The following is a 17,663-nucleotide window of genomic DNA, read 5'->3' on the forward strand; positions in this document are numbered from 1 at the left end:
AGTAGCATTTGCAAACACAGGATATTAAAATAAACTTTACTAAAAGAAGTATTTTATTATTCTGAGTTCAGGCATACTAAACATTAATTTCTACCATGTTCCCTGAGCCTGCTGGGATTATAGAGTGTAATAATTCCAGCAGCCCATCTGGCCTAAAGGGAGCAGGTAGCCTTACAATAGTGAAAAACGAATTTGGCAGTAATTCACTATTAGGACATGCCACACACATCAGAGCATGTCCTACCTTATACTTACAATGCACCCTGCCCTCAGGCCTACCATAGGGGTGACTAATATGAAGTTAAGGGAAGGTTTAGGGGCTGGCAAGTGGGTGCACTTGCCCAGCCAGCATGACAGTACCAGACTGCACGCAGGTTCTGCAATGGCAGACCCTAGACACATTTTTAAGGCTGCTTCTGTGGGTGGCGCAACCAGCGCTGCAGGCCCACTAGCAGTATTGGCATTCACAAGCCCTGGCACTCCTGGTGCACTTTACTAGGGACTAACAGTGAACCCAATGAACCAATCATGGACATCAATCACATGTACACTTTACAGTAGGGAGCACTTGCACTGCGGCACGGGTTGGCCGTGGCGCAGTGCCCTGAGTAGCAGACACCAGCAAAGCATTTGAGGCACAACAGCAAAAAGTGGAAGGGAAACTCACGCCAAGGTGCCAGGTCTAACACTACCTCTTTCTCTGTCTTGCTCCCTCTAGCTCCCTCTGACTCCCTCTCTCTCTTACTCCCTCTAGCTCCCTCTCTCTGTCTAGCTCCCTGTAGCTCCCTCTCTCTCTGTCTTACTCCCTCTAGCTCCCTCTCTCTGTCTAGCTCCCTCTCTCTCGGTCTTACTCCCTCTAGCTCCCTCTGTCTCCCTCTCTCTCTGTCTTACTCCCTCTAGCTCCCTCTCTATTTGTCTTACTCCCTGTAGCTCCATCTCTCTGTCCAGCTCCCTTTAGCTCCCTCTCTCTCTCTTACTCCCTCTAGCGCCCTCTCTCTCTCGGTCTTGCTCCCTCCAGCTCCCTCTCTCTTATTCCCTCTAGCTCCCTCTCTCTGTCTAGCTCCCTCTCTCTCTCTCTGTCTTACTTCCTCTAGCTACCTCTGTCTCCCTCTCTCTGTCTTACTCCCTCTAGCTCCCTCTCTCTGTCTTACTCCCTCTAGCTCCCTCTCTCTGTCTTACTCCCTCTAGCTCCCTCTCTATTTGTCTTACTCCCTGTAGCTCCATCTCTCTGTCCAGCTCCCTTTAGCTCCCTCTCTCTCTCTTACTCCCTCTAGCGCCCTCTCTCTCTCGGTCTTGCTCCCTCCAGCTCCCTCTCTCTTATTCCCTCTAGCTCCCTCTCTCTGTCTAGCTCCCTCTCTCTCTCTCTGTCTTACTTCCTCTAGCTACCTCTGTCTCCCTCTCTCTGTCTTACTCCCTCTAGCTCCCTCTCTCTGTCTTACTCCCTCTAGCGCCCTCTCTCTCTGTCTTGCTCCCTCCAGCTCCCTCTCTCTCTGTCTTGCTCCCTCTAGCTCCCTCTCTCTCGTACTCCCTCTAGCTCCCTCTCTCTCGCACATTAAACCCGGGGGGGCAGGACCCCCCCCCTTACCGCTTTCATGTGGTTTCTCTTTTAAAGCTTTGCAAGATGCAAAAGAAATCTGTGTACAAGGCACCAGCGAGTTTGTAGACGTGAGAATTTTACGATATAAAACAGCTAAAGTAAAAGCTAATTTCCAAGCGGTTAATACCCCCCCTCCCCGGCCCCCCTCTTTAGCACCGTGTCTTTTTCCATATAAACGGCGGGGGCCCCTCATTAGTACACTTTTCAAACTTTAACTAATGAGAACATTTTAATTCGAATAGGCGAGAAAATATCTCTGTTCGCTTTTGTTTTTAAAGCGGATCGAGTCTCTCCGAGGCCTTCGGGTGCGGTGCAGGGGGTGCCATGTACAGAGGCCTGCTGGGGGGGGGCGCAACCAGATGGTGTCACCCCCATGTGAGGGTGTCACCCGGTGCGGTCCGCACCCCCCGCACCCCCCTAGTGACGCCACTGCATCACAGCGTTGAAAGAGATTTAAGGACCCCGATAGCTAAATACACCTACCAACTAGAAACCTCGCGCTAAGTGCTTCTGATTCTCTAACGTTTCCCTACTCACAGCCTATAAGGACACACTGCCCCCCCCCCCCCTTGGCTCCAGAAACCACAACCCCAGGGATTCTATCCCGAAGAGATAAGACGAGTATGAGGTAAGTAAAAGACTTTCGTACCCGTGCTTTTGATATGCTCGAATGTTGTCCCCCTCCCCTCCCCTCTTTTTCCCCCCCCTGCAGGCCACATCGGAATCACGACCGAGGTATGGTGAAGATCTGAAGCCTCGCCATGTCTGATACACGAAGCGGACTAACACTGCCTGGTGGCACCTAAACACACCCACAAACTGCTCTTGTACCAGAAGAGCCAATAAATTGTATGACATGATGAAAGCAATCACCCTTATTCCGTGTTGCGTGAATGGACACCTGTCACGTATGTCTGAAACTATGAGATGATGTTTGTGTATGACTGACGCGTTGACTTAACTGGTTAAAGGACCGAGAATGCAAGAAATGCGACACAATGGTGCCCTTTTTACTCGATGCATGTCCCCTGTACCCGGCCTAATGCTCGTCCATCCCAAACTGCATGCTTTCAAAATTCTAACACAGACCCGTAATGTCTTATGTTGTGTAATGCGCTGAATAGCCTATCTTAATACACGGCCACTCCCCATGTCGCACGTGTACTATTTAGCCTGTTGTTGCACATCTCTCTCTCTCTCTCTCTCTCTCTCTCTCTCTCGCTCTTCCGAACGACTAGCACCTAAATTGGCAAACCGCCACCCCTAGTGCACCACCCAATTGGCTCCAAATACCACAAGTATTTGCTCAAAATTTATCCTAAATAAAAATCACCCTGACGCCGTGTCACTACCTCTCCTTTCTGCTAAAAATTGATGAAACCGAGATTTGGCCATTAGGGAAAGGACAGGTAAGACGACTGAGGTTCCCTAATCTGACCCGAAATAAGGGAACTACATGTCAGCGGCTCCTGTGTTATAAAAAGATGCCTCAGATAACGCGACCTTCCCCGTCCCGAATTGTCGCAATACCCAAACAGTAAAGGTGATCGAAACATCCTCATGTTCCCAGAACGCCCCCTGTTTCGTATCAGCTGCCCCAGACGAGAGTTATAAAACTGTCCCTCACCCCCGGTTGTAAGAGATGGGTCGATTTACGCCCTTACCACAGTTTTCTATGTCCCTAGTTGTTTCCCATAAGACCCCTGTCTTTTCTAATTAAGTAATCAGGCCGTAAGAGGCTATGTAGGAACCAGAATGATGTTTACAAAGTTAAAGATTAGACCGAAGTGAAGAAATCATTGCAATGAACCCTGTTGAAAGCGAAAATGTTTAGTTGAAAGGCAGGATGCATTGATAGAATGAAAAATGTTTAGCCTATGTTCGTCCCTCAGCAAGATACCTATCAGACCATGGTGATAGCACATTGCACCTTTTTTAAATATAAAGCCCTGGAGAACGGTATAGCTTCGTAAGGCTCGTATTAAGAAGGTGGGTCTCCGTCAGAAGAACTGACGTAACTGTAATGCAATAAAAGGTACCAGATCTCGCACCACGACCAACAAACACCAAAGAAATAGCTGTGAAGGAAAGTTATAGTAAATCCAGCAGGCCCGTCATCAATCATTTATATGTTAATTGTGAACCCCAATATAACGGACGTTTCCATTTTTGCCTGGAGCTGGGAGAGAAATAGACTTATGTGATTACCTTCCTCTGCCAATTCTCTAAAGACTGTCTTTTCAAACTCATTTAAGGGTACAACTGTCGGAGGAAAGAAGGACCGGATGTGGGAGCACGTGGCCTGACTACAGACTTTGGAACATCTGCGACATTGGCCAAGGCGAGACCGCGACAGTAAGGAGCTGCAGGACGAGGCACTGTTTTCGACAAAATGAGAGGAGAGGGCTAACCTGATGCCCCTGCTCGATGTTCAACGTATGCCGAAAAGTCCCCGCTCTCTAAAACTCGGTCATGAGCCCGCCTACCTGAAATTTTCCGTCCCCCTAGTCTGTTCCCGATCTGGCCCTGCTCCATCCCCCTTTTTCTCCGACCTACCCTAAAGGACTGCTCACACGCACATTTCTTCCATCTGAACTTTTTTGACAATCAACTCAAAGGACACAGGGCGAAAAGGACCTTTTTGACCAGAAACGCGAGGAAAAGGTCGTGCCCTGCAACGCGGGACCTAGAATAGAGCTGGACCCGTAGCTCCACCGCCGGTGCTCCACAGCGCCAACAAAAGACGACAAAGAATGCTGAGAACTCATTAACTTCGAACATTGACACCCTTAATTATCGTTTCTACTATGTCTCATTTCTCTCCCAGCCACCATTGTATTGATTATGCTCCAACCAAATATGAACCGAACTTACATATGTAATGACCTATCAGTTTACATTCCGAATGAAATGTACCCAATGCTCTCACTACAGAACCATTTTTGTCCGATATTGCATCACTATGACTTTCCTGCAAACGAGTTTTTATCGATAGACCCGCCTCCTAAGATGAAAGATTTAAATGTAATGTTTATGACTCCTTCACCTGGGTTCCTACTGCTTTTTCTTATGACCACCACAGTAGACATGAATAGGAAATAGGCCAGCAAGATGTCTTGGATATGTTAAAGGGAGGACTGTGGAAAATTAGTACGGTTTGGTAAACATTATCTGCGCCATCTTGCCTTTTTCCCCTGATGCCACACTTTTTGTCGTGCGCACCCGCCATTTTAGGTGCCTCGATCAGAACAACCCTTTTGCATGCCACTGGCCCCCAGCATAGCCCTTCACCCTCACAAAAGCCCGCACACTGACAACCCCCGCTCACACATGCCTTGGGTCATAAACCCCTCTTCAGCACAAGCTCTGCTTCAGAACCCCATCCTGCTCCCAGCGCGACACCTCCCTTCATTTCTTTCATGGTCCCAGGCCCTTTTGATACAAATCCCCTTTTCCTGTGTGCCCGTTTGTCTTCCTCGTTCCCAGGCCGACACCTAGCTCTGCCGATACTGTTCCTTGCCCCTCCCCGTACAGTAGAAAGCTTCCCTCATCAAAGGACCCCCGAGTTGATCAAAGCCCCCACCCTATGAGATCCGATCAAACCCCCACATTCCATGAATCGGCGGAATGTCCAGCTGCGCGGTAATCATCACCTGTTGTGACCGGGGTGGGGACTTCAACTGTAAATGTGTGTGGGAACGGGCCTGAAGGGGAGATTCGGAGGATATCCTTCCGTACATCAAAGCATTGCCAAGAATGTGTTGTATGTAATAGAGCAATAAACCTGTGTATAAGAGGCCAGGCCTCAGAGATGCTGTTAGAGCACCTCAGAACGATACCTGCTGTTTGAACTGATGTGTTCTCCTCCGGAGAGAATAAACCTTGTTTCCTGCCTTCCCGTCCCCAGCGCCTGCCTCTTCATTGATTAATATTTCGTGGGTTAAAGAGGCGATACCGCCGGGCAAATATCGATTGTCCCTGACTTAGTTTTAACAGCTCCACCCACACTGGTGGTGCTGCTCCACCCACACTGGGTGCTGCTCCACCCACACTGGGTGCTGCTCCACCCACACTGGGTGCTGCTCCACCCACACTGGGTGCTGCTCCACCCACACGGGTGCTGCTCCACCCACACTGGGGCTGCTCCACTCACACTGGGTGCTGCTCCACCCACACTGGGTGCTGCTCCACCCACACTGCTGCTGCTCCACCCACACTGCTGCTGCTGCTCCACCCACACTGGGGCTGCTCCACTCACACTGGGTGCTGCTCCACCCACACTGGGTGCTGCTCCACCCACACTGGGTGCTGCTCCACCCACACTGGGTGCTGCTCCACCCACACTGGGTGCTGCTCCACCCACACTGGGTGCTGCTCCACCCACACTGGGTGCTGCTCCACCCACACGGGTGCTGCTCCACCCACACTGGGTGCTCCTCCTCCCACACTGGTGGTGCTCCTCCTCCCACACTGCTGCTGCTGCTCCACCCACACTGCTGCTGCTCCACCCACACTGGGTGCTGCTCCACCCACACTGGGTGCTGCTCCACCCACACTGGGTGCTGCTCCACCCACACTGGGTGCTGCTCCACCCACACTGGGTGCTGCTCCACCCACACTGGGTGCTGCTCCACCCACACTGGTGCTGCTCCACCCACACTGGGTGCTGCTCCACCCACACTGGTGCTGCTCCACCCACACTGGTGCTGCTCCACCCACACTGGTGCTGCTCCACCCACACTGGTGCTGCTCCACCCACACGGGTGCGGCTCCACCCACACTGGGTGCTGCTCCTCCCACACTGGGTGCTGCTCCTCCCACACTGGGTGCTGCTCCTCCCACACTGGGTGCTGCTCCTCCCACACTGGGTGCTGCTCCTCCCACACTGGGTGCTGCTCCTCCCACACTGGGTGCTGCTCCACCCACACTGGGTGCTCCTCCTCCCACACTGGTGGTGCTCCTCCTCCCACACTGCTGCTGCTGCTCCACCCACACTGCTGCTGCTCCACCCACACTGGGTGCTGCTCCACCCACACTGGGTGCTGCTCCACCCACACTGGGTGCTGCTCCACCCACACTGGGTGCTGCTCCACCCACACTGGTGCTGCTCCACCCACACTGGGTGCTGCTCCACCCACACTGGGTGCTGCTCCACCCACACTGGGTGCTGCTCCACCCACACTGGTGCGGCTCCACCCACACTGGTGCTGCTCCACCCACACTGGTGCTGCTCCACCCACACGGGTGCGGCTCCACCCACACTGGGTGCTGCTGCTCCACCCACACTGGGTGCTGCTCCACCCACACTGGGTGCTGCTCCTCCCACACTGGGTGCTGCTCCTCCCACACTGGGTGCTGCTCCTCCCACACTGGGTGCTGCTCCTCCCACACTGGGTGCTGCTCCACCCACACTGGGTGCTCCTCCTCCCACACTGGTGCTCCTCCTCCCACACTGGTGCTGCTCCACCAACACTGGTGCTGCTCCACCCACACTGGTGCTGCTCCACCCACACTGGTGCTGCTCCTCCCACACTGGTGCTGCTCCACCCTCACTGGTGCTGCTCCACCCTCACTGGTGCTGCTCCACCCACACTGGTGCTGCTCCACCCACACTGCTGCTGCTCCACCCACACTGGGTGCTGCTCCACCCACACTGGGTGCTGCTCCACCCACACTGGGTGCTGCTCCTCCCACACTGGGTGCTGCTCCTCCCACACTGGGTGCTGCTCCACCCACACTGGGTGCTGCTCCACCCACACTGGGTGCTCCTCCACCCACACTGCAGCTGCTCCTCCACCCACACTGCTGCTGCTCCTCCACCCACACTGCTGCTGCTCCACCCACACTGGGTGCTGCTCCACCCACACTGGGTGCTGCTCCACCCACACTGGGTGCTGCTCCACCCACACTGGGTGCTGCTCCTCCCACACTGGGTGCTGCTCCTCCCACACTGGGTGCTGCTCCTCCCACACTGGGTGCTGCTCCTCCCACACTGCTGCTGCTCCTCCACCCACACTGCTGCTGCTCCACCCACACTGGGTGCTGCTCCACCCACACTGGGTGCTGCTCCACCCACACTGGGTGCTGCTCCACCCACACTGCTGCTGCTCCTCCACCCACACTGCTGCTGCTCCTCCCACACTGCTGCTGCTCCACCCACACTGGTGCTGCTCCACCCACACTGGTGCTGCTCCTCCCACACTGGGTGCTGCTCCACCCACACTGGGTGCTGCTCCTCCCACACTGGTGCTGCTCCACCCACACTGGGTGCTGCTCCACCCACACTGGGTGCTGCTCCTCCCACACTGGTGCTGCTCCACCCACACTGGGTGCTGCTCCACCCACACTGGGTGCTGCTCCACCCACACTGAGTGCTGCTGCTCCACCCACACTGGGTGCTGCTGCTCCACCCACACTGGGTGCTGCTCCACCCACACTGGGTGCTGCTCCACCCACACTGGGTGCTGCTCCACCCACACTGGGTGCTGCTCCACCCACACTGGGTGCTGCTCCACCCACACTGGGTGCTGCTCCACCCACACTGGGTGCTGCTCCACCCACACTGGGTGCTGCTCCTCCCACACTGGGTGCTGCTCCTCCCACACTGGGTGCTGCTCCTCCCACACTGGGTGCTGCTCCTCCCACACTGGGTGCTGCTCCTCCCACACTGGGTGCTGCTCCTCCCACACTGGGTGCTGCTCCTCCCACACTGGGTGCTGCTCCACCCACACTGGGTGCTCCTCCTCCCACACTGGTGGTGCTCCTCCTCCCACACTGGTGCTGCTCCACCCACACTGCTGCTGCTCCACCCACACTGCTGCTGCTCCACCCACACTGGTGCTGCTCCACCCACACTGGTGCTGCTCCACCCACACTGGGTGCTGCTCCACCCACACTGGGTGCTGCTCCACCCACACTGGGTGCTGCTCCACCCACACTGGGTGCTGCTGCTCCACCCACACTGGGTGCTGCTCCACCCACACTGGGTGCTGCTCCACCCACACTGGGTGCTGCTCCACCCACACTGGGTGCTCCTCCTCCCACACTGCTGCTGCTCCTCCACCCACACTGCTGCTGCTCCTCCACCCACACTGCTGCTGCTCCTCCACCCACACTGCTGCTGCTCCTCCACCCACACTGGGTGCTGCTCCACCCACACTGGGTGCTGCTCCTCCCACACTGGGTGCTGCTCCTCCCACACTGGGTGCTGCTCCTCCCACACTGGGTGCTGCTCCTCCCACACTGGGTGCTGCTCCTCCCACACTGGGTGCTGCTCCTCCCACACTGGGTGCTGCTCCTCCCACACTGGGTGCTGCTCCTCCCACACTGGGTGCTGCTCCTCCCACACTGGGTGCTGCTCCACCCACACTGGTGCTGCTCCACCCACACTGGTGCTGCTCCACCCACACTGGTGCTGCTCCACCCACACTGGTGCTGCTCCACCCACACTGGTGCTGCTCCACCCACACTGGTGCTGCTCCACCCACACTGCTGCTGCTCCTCCACCCACACTGCTGCTGCCCCTCCACCCACACTGCTGCTGCTCCACCCACACTTGTGCTGCTCCACCCACACTGGGTGCTGCTCCTCCTCCCACACTGGGTGCTGCTCCACCCACACTGGGTGCTGCTCCTCCACCCACACTGGGTGCTGCTCCACCCACACTGGGTGCTGCTCCACCCACACTGCTGCTGCTCCACCCACACTGCTGCTGCTCCTCCACCCACACTGCTGCTGCTCCTCCCACACTGCTGCTGCTCCACCCACACTGGGTGCTGCTCCACCCACACTGGGTGCTGCTCCACCCACACTGGGTGCTGCTCCACCCACACTGCTGCTGCTCCTCCACCCACACTGCTGCTGCTCCTCCCACACTGCTGCTCCTCCTCCCACACTGGTGGTGCTCCTCCTCCCACACTGCTGCTGCTCCACCCACACTGGTGCTGCTCCACCCACACTGGTGCTGCTCCACCCACACTGGTGCTGCTCCTCCCACACTGGTGCTGCTCCTCCCACACTGGGTGCTGCTCCTCCCACACTGGGTGCTGCTCCTCCCACACTGGGTGCTGCTCCTCCCACACTGGGTGCTGCTCCACCCACACTGGTGCTGCTCCACCCACACTGGTGCTGCTCCACCCACACTGGTGCTGCTCCACCCACACTGGTGCTGCTCCACCCACACTGGTGCTGCTCCACCCACACTGGTGCTGCTCCACCCACACTGCTGCTGCTCCTCCACCCACACTGCTGCTGCCCCTCCACCCACACTGCTGCTGCTCCACCCACACTTGTGCTGCTCCACCCACACTGGGTGCTGCTCCTCCTCCCACACTGGGTGCTGCTCCACCCACACTGGGTGCTGCTCCTCCACCCACACTGGGTGCTGCTCCTCCACCCACACTGGGTGCTGCTCCACCCACACTGGGTGCTGCTCCACCCACACTGCTGCTGCTCCACCCACACTGCTGCTGCTCCTCCACCCACACTGCTGCTGCTCCTCCCACACTGCTGCTGCTCCACCCACACTGGGTGCTGCTCCACCCACACTGGGTGCTGCTCCACCCACACTGGGTGCTGCTCCACCCACACTGCTGCTGCTCCTCCACCCACACTGCTGCTGCTCCTCCCACACTGCTGCTCCTCCTCCCACACTGGTGGTGCTCCTCCTCCCACACTGCTGCTGCTCCACCCACACTGGTGCTGCTCCACCCACACTGGTGCTGCTCCACCCACACTGGTGCTGCTCCTCCCACACTGGTGCTGCTCCTCCCACACTGGTGCTGCTCCACCCACACTGGTGCTGCTCCACCCACACTGGTGCTGCTCCACCCACACTGGTGCTGCTCCACCCACACTGCTGCTGCTCCACCCACACTGGGTGCTGCTCCACCCACACTGGGTGCTGCTCCTCCCACACTGGGTGCTGCTCCACCCACACTGGGTGCTGCTCCACCCACACTGGGTGCTGCTCCACCCACACTGGGTGCTGCTCCACCCACACTGGGTGCTCCTCCTCCCACACTGCTGCTGCTCCTCCACCCACACTGCTGCTGCTCCTCCACCCACACTGCTGCTGCTCCACCCACACTGGGTGCTGCTCCACCCACACTGGGTGCTGCTCCACCCACACTGGGTGCTGCTCCACCCACACTGGGTGCTGCTCCACCCACACTGCTGCTCCTCCACCCACACTGCTGCTGCTCCTCCCACACTGTTTGCTGCCCTGGGGCACCCTCAACATCTCTGATGGGACCGAACACAGCGACCAATCATATCTCCCTTTCTATAAAATATTAATGCGGTTTCTATGTTATAAGGGTAACATAGGCCTCCTGTCCATAAAATATGTGATCAAATCATAGTGTCATGTGGGGGAAAAAACATGTATATTTAGTAAGGAAAAAAAGTGCACCAGAATTGTACTTTTAGCTGTGGTGCCAAAATAAAAAGCATTTGCAATGCAACAGGTCTCGCATTACTTTAAGTTTGAGACATTGACGTTGCAAATAATAATAATGCAACCCCAATAGCTCGAACTCTCAGGAATATGATACCTATTGTATTGCAAATGCTTGTTTTTCTATTTATTGACTTTTTAAGCACTTGTGGCCAAAATTTGAATTCAGTGTCCTTGCTACCGAGTACCAAGGGGGACAAGATCTGTTTCTGTTGCTTTTGGAGAAACCTAACTACAAACATGAACTTGCATTTCCACACCCACAACACTTTCCATCTCTCGAAGGCTGAAGCCCGCATCGGTTTGTCTTCAGATGCGGACGGACGACTGATCACAAAAACATTCGATTACTAAAACTAGCTTCAAATCTCCATCATGCAATAACCAAAAGCACTAGTGAGGCAAGTCGCGGCCCACTTCCGGGTATAAACACCACACGCGTCCCTGGCCCCGCGGGGGTTTATAGGACCGCAGCCAAGCCCACCAATCCGGTGTGGAGATATTAGCAGTACATGGGGAACCTGTGTGACAAACTGAAGGTGCGCAGTGAAGGCCTCCGTGGGGTCTTACTACCGCTTACTTAGAGCCGGTGCTTTCCGGTACTATCACGGCAGCATAGGAGCGGCAGTGTGTGCTGCAAGCTACAGTGGCCTCCTGACCAGATATTTGCCACTTGCTGTTTTTATTTTTTTTAACACATTAAGCATTGGCTCTTAGACAATCTGCAGCTCCATTGGATCGGGAACGTACCTAATCCCATAGAGGTCAATGGGGTCACCAAAATACAAGTGTGACACACAGAACGCCGTTTTACAGACAGAAGTGTGGAAAGGAAAGATCGGTGTTTTGGGTTCTTGCTTAAGAGCAGCTGTAGTGCTAAAAGATACAGATTTAACGCAGGAAATGTCCACGGGGACAGAGCTGAAAAAGATGATAGCAGCTGACAGAGAGCGGGGCAGCCGACAGAGCGGTGCAGCCGACAGAGAGCGGGGCAGCCGACAGAGAGCGGGGCAGCCGACAGAGCGGTGCAGCCGACAGAGAGCGGTGCAGCCGACAGAGAGCGGTGCAGCCGACAGAGCGAGGAAACCGACAGAGCGAGGAAACCGACAGAGAGCGGGGCAGCCGACAGAGAGCGGGGCAGCCGACAGAGAGCGGGGCAGCCGACAGAGAGCGGGGCAGCCGACAGAGAGCGGGGCAGCCGACAGAGAGCGGGGCAGCCGACAGAGAGCAGGGCAGCCGACAGAGAGCAGGGCAGCCGACAGAGAGCGGGGCAGCCGACAGAGAGCGGGGCAGCCGACAGAGAGCGGGGCAGCCGACAGAGAGCGGGGCAGCCGACAGAGAGCGGGGCAGCCGACAGAGAGCGGGGCAGCCGACAGAGAGCGGGGCAGCCGACAGAGAGCGGGGCAACCGACAGAGAGCGGGGCAGCCGACAGAGAGCGGGGCAGCCGACAGAGAGCGGGGCAGCCGACAGAGAGCGGGGCAGCCGACAGAGAGCGGGGCAGCCGACAGAGAGCGGGGCAGCCGACAGAGAGCGGGGCAGCCGACAGAGAGCGGGGCAGCCGACAGAGAGCGGGGCAGCCGACAGAGAGCGGGGCAGCCGACAGAGAGCGGTGCAGCCGACAGAGAGCGGTGCAGCCGACAGAGAGCGGTGCAGCCGACAGAGCGAGGCAACCGACAGAGCGAGGCAGCCGACAGAGCGGTGCAGCCGACAGAGCGGTGCAGCCGACAGAGTGATGATGCTGACACACCACTGTTTTTGCAAACTACAAAACAGTTTATTTGGGCAGTGTTGCATGGTTTCATTTGCTAATGTCAATCATTACTGAGAATGTGGAACATCCTCTTTAATAAAATCATATCACATCACAGGTACAAAAATCGTTATTTAGCAGACTCATCAAAAACATACTTTCAGAAACATTCCCCTCAAATTTCACGAATGAAATATATCACACCTTTGATGGCAAAGTCATACGTATGGATTAAATGCATTAATGAATGAGGAAGCAAACAACTCTGGCTACGCATGTCGGTACTAGAAACGTTAGTGGGACTAAAATGGTGTCAGACGTGTCCAGTATAGTTTGTTTCTTACCAAATAACTTCCTGAAGCAGTTGACCGGGGACTCTTGCTCTTCAATACTTTCTGCCTCTAGCAAGGTTTCCCCGAGGCTGACCTATTGTGAAGGGGGAAAACAGTCAACAATGATAAAAACAGCTCAAATACAACACATAGTACAAAACAAAGCACAACTGTGTATCAGGGTCCAGGTTAGACTGCACAGAGGACGGGGACGAGGATGAGCAAAGAGTCTCACGGTACTACTCCAGAGGTGAAAGAGTCGGATGCTAACCAGCCGCAGCTGGTAACAGTGGTCATTCTGGTATAATGGCCACCTTTCCAGGCCTGCCCCTTTTGTGCCAAGATAACCTTGTGTTGGGTATCAAGGAAAGATAAGTGATCTGGTCTTACACAAGGTAGGCCAGCAGGAACTGCACCATGCAGAACCTTTACTAGGAGGTGAAGAGCATCAGGTCCGAAATGAGCACGCCTTTCCTACCATTCTCAAATCACAGAAGCAAAAAAGGGGAAAAAACACCACTAGCATGGAGGGAACAGATTCACTTCCGAATGCAACAATAAAACAAGCATTTACAATGCAATGGTCTTGGCATCATTAAAGGTAGAGCTATTGGCATTGCTCATGACATTTCTTTTTTTTTTAAATCATCAATGGCATTGTCATTTACATTGCCAATAGCTACACCCTACACAGAGCCACCCTCACACAGACACACTCAACAGCACTCTGCACTCAACAGCACTCTGCACTCAACTGCACTCTGCACTCTACAGCACACAGCACTCTACAGCACACAGCACTCTACAGCACTCTACCGCACTCTACAGCACACCGCACTCTACAGCACACCGCACTCTACAGCACACCGCACTCTACAGCACACCGCACTCTACAGCACACCGCACTCTACAGCACACCGCACTCTACAGCACACCGCACTCTACAGCACACCGCACTCTACAGCACACCGCACTCTACAGCACACCGCACTCTACAGCACACCGCACTCTACAGCACACCGCACTCTACAGCACACCGCACTCTACAGCACACCGCACTCTACAGCACACCGCACTCTACAGCACACCGCACTCTACAGCACACCGCACTCTACAGCACACCGCACTCTACAGCACACCGCACTCTACAGCACACCGCACTCTACAGCACACCGCACTCTACAGCACACCGCACTCTACAGCACACAGCACTCTACAGCACTCTATAGCACACAGCACTCTACAGCACACAGCACTCTACAGCACACAGCACACATCACTCTACAGCACACAGCACTCTACAGCACACAGCACACATCACTCTACAGCACACAGCACTCTACAGCACACCACAGCACACCGCACTCTACAGCACACCACACTCTACAGCACACCACACTCTACAGCACACCACACTCTACCCCACACAGCACTCTACAGCACACAGCACTCTACAGCACACAGCACTCTACAGCACACAGCACTCTACAGCACACAGCACTCTACAGCACACAGCACTCTACAGCACACAGCACTCTACAGCACACAGCACTCTACAGCACACAGCACTCTACAGCACTCTACAGCACACAGCACTCTACAGCACACAGCACACATCACTCTACAGCACACAGCACTCTACAGCACACCACAGCACACCGCACTCTACAGCACACCGCACTACAGCACACCACACTCTACAGCACACAGCACTCTACAGCACACAGCACTCTACAGCACACAGCACTCTACAGCACACAGCACTCTACAGCACTCTACAGCACACAGCACTCTACAGCACACAGCACTCTACAGCACACCGCACTCTACAGCACACCGCACTCTACAGCACACCGCACTCTACAGCACACCGCACTCTACAGCACACCGCACTCTACAGCACACCGCACTCTACAGCACACCGCACTCTACAGCACACCGCACTCTACAGCACACCGCACTCTACAGCACACCGCACTCTGCACTCAACTGCACTCTCCACACAGCACTCTACAGCACTCTATAGCACGCAGCACTCTATAGCACGCAGCACTCTACAGCACGCAGCACTCTACAGCACGCAGCACTCTACAGCACGCAGCACTCTACAGCACGCAGCACTCTACAGCACGCAGCACTCTACAGCACGCAGCACTCTACAGCACGCAGCACTCTACAGCCCTAAAAATGGGGGTTAGTTTTCATTAAAAAAAACTGAAGTTTCAAGCTGCGTTAAGGCCTTTTCCTGTTGTGAGGACTAGGCCCAACCACACAAGTGAGGTACCACTTTTAATCGGAGGACATGGGGAAAAACAGTGTTTAGAAATTTGTAGATCCCACATATTTCAGACTTTTCCTTGACAGTAATGTGAGGAGAATTTTTGTTTATTTTGTTTAATAAACCAAAGCTGGGTTAAAAACATAAGAGCCACAAAAGTCATGGTGCCTGGGCACTGTGCCACAGCACACACTTCAGGTGGGCGCCAGGGCCCTGGTGCCCGGCGGAGTGCACGTAATACATAGTCCTCCCCCCAGAGTTAGAGGGCAACAGAAAGTCTGGCAAAGAAACGTGGTACCGGAGACATTCTTTGGTTAGAAACAACAAAACGTTACACTAATGCAGTGTGAGGGTTGTGCCATGGGACCCCCGCCCGGCCACAGCTGCGGCCTCACTGTGCACAGACAGCCATGGGCTCGAAACGCTGTAAACACCCAGTGGACTGCCACAAACTCTTCCTCACGGTACTCCAGCGCCCAGGGGTGCTCCGAATATCAAGCACGCACACCCAACAGACAGTTCCTAACCAGGACCTCTTTCACGCTCTCACGCGTGCACAGAGTAGGAGCAGTGCCCTCTGCCCCGCGTCCTGTGCATCACTGACACAGAGTGAGGAGCAGTGGCGGGGGCCGAGGGCCGTCTGCCCTCTGCCCCGCGTCCTGTGCATCACTGACACAGAGTAGGAGCAGTGGCGGGGACCGAGGGCCGTCTGCCCTCTGCCCCGCGTCCTGTGCATCACTGACACAGAGTGAGGAGCAGTGGCGGGGGCCGAGGGCCGTCTGCCCTCTGCCCCGCGTCCTGTGCATCACTGACACAGAGTAGGAGCAGTGGCAGGGGCAGAGGGCCGTCTGCCCTCTGCCCCGCGTCCTGTGCATCAATGACACAGAGTAGGAGCAGTGGCGGGGGCCGAGGGCCGTCTGCCCTCTGCCCCGCGTCCTGTGCATCACTGACACAGAGTGAGGAGCAGTGGCGGGGGCCGAGGGCCGTCTGCCCTCTGCCCCGCGTCCTGTGCATCACTGACACAGAGTAGGAGCAGTGGCGGGGGCCGAGGGCCGTCTGCCCTCTGCCCCGCGTCCTGTGCATCACTGACACAGAGTGAGGAGCAGTGGCGGGGGCCGAGGGCCGTCTGCCCTCTGCCCCGCGTCCTGTGCATCACTGACACAGAGTAGGAGCAGTGGCGGGGGCCGAGGGCCGTCTGCCCTCTGCCCCGCGTCCTGTGCATCACTGACACAGAGTGAGGAGCAGTGGCGGGGGCCGAGGGCCGTCTGCCCTCTGCCCCGCGTCCTGTGCATCACTGACACAGAGTAGGAGCAGTGGCGGGGGCCGAGGGCCGTCTGCCCTCTGCCCCGCGTCCTGTGCATCACTGACACAGAGTGAGGAGCAGTGGCGGGGGCCGAGGGCCGTCTGCCCTCTGCCCCGCGTCCTGTGCATCACTGACACAGAGTGAGGAGCAGTGGCGGGGGCCGAGGGCCGTCTGCCCACTGCCCCGCGTCCTGTGCATCACTGACACAGAGTAGGAGCAGTGGCGGGGGCCGAGGGCCGTCTGCCCTCTGCCCCGCGTCCTGTGCATCACTGACACAGAGTGAGGAGCAGTGGCGGGGGCCGAGGGCCGTCTGCCCTCTGCCCCGCGTCCTGTGCATCACTGACACAGAGTAGGAGCAGTGGCGGGGGCCGAGGGCCGTCTGCCCTCTGCCCCGCGTCCTGTGCATCACTGACACAGAGTGAGGAGCAGGGCAGAGCTGAGGGTGCCGCCAGCGGCACGGCCAGAGCCGGTACCGCTCGGGGGACACTGCTCCTGGACGCCAAACACCCGGCCCCTTCACAGTTCTCCGGGGAGCGGGGACCAGAGTCTTCTGGACTCTTGTTCCACCCCCTGGGACGCGGAACCGTCGGTGCCCAGCGCCAGTGGCTGCCCTTGGCACACCTTACCTCGAGAAGGCACCTACATTCCCGGGGCACCAGTGGCCTGCTCCAGAAGCACTAGGCGCCACTGAAACCCGGCACTGAGAGCAGGAGTGACCCTCACTAATCCCCTCACCCCCCCCCCCCCACACACACACACCAACGCGTCACACTCCTCAGTGAAGTGAGACTGGCGGTCACCTGACAGCAGGGAGAGTCCGTCTGTAGATGGCACGCTTGGTGAAGCGATGTCTGCCCAAGGGTCAGAGCGAAGGAGACAGAAATGACTCAGTGCACAAAAGAAGCACTAAATAAAGGTACTCCAGAAACTTCTTTTTATGCTCTT

At 56.5% G+C, this 17,663-nt stretch overlaps 1 protein-coding gene across 3 annotated transcripts in view; it reads right to left on the reverse strand.

Moving 5' to 3' along the window:
• Window positions 1–17,663, reverse strand: part of INTS10 (integrator complex subunit 10) — a 189,340-nt gene that overhangs the window by 114,310 nt on the left and 57,367 nt on the right. For all 3 annotated transcript variants that reach the window (XR_013606935.1, XM_078674367.1, XM_078674366.1), the window contains exon 5: window positions 13,150–13,231. Coding sequence is in view for 2 of the 3 variants with exons in the window: in XM_078674367.1 (XP_078530493.1) it covers window positions 13,150–13,231 (82 nt within the window). In the remaining variant the exon portion in view is untranslated. The remainder of the gene's footprint in view (window positions 1–13,149; window positions 13,232–17,663) is intronic.

The sequence above is a fragment of the Lissotriton helveticus genome, chromosome 2_1 (assembly GCF_964261635.1).
Source record: "Lissotriton helveticus chromosome 2_1, aLisHel1.1, whole genome shotgun sequence".
Classification (NCBI taxonomy): domain Eukaryota; kingdom Metazoa; phylum Chordata; class Amphibia; order Caudata; family Salamandridae; genus Lissotriton; species Lissotriton helveticus.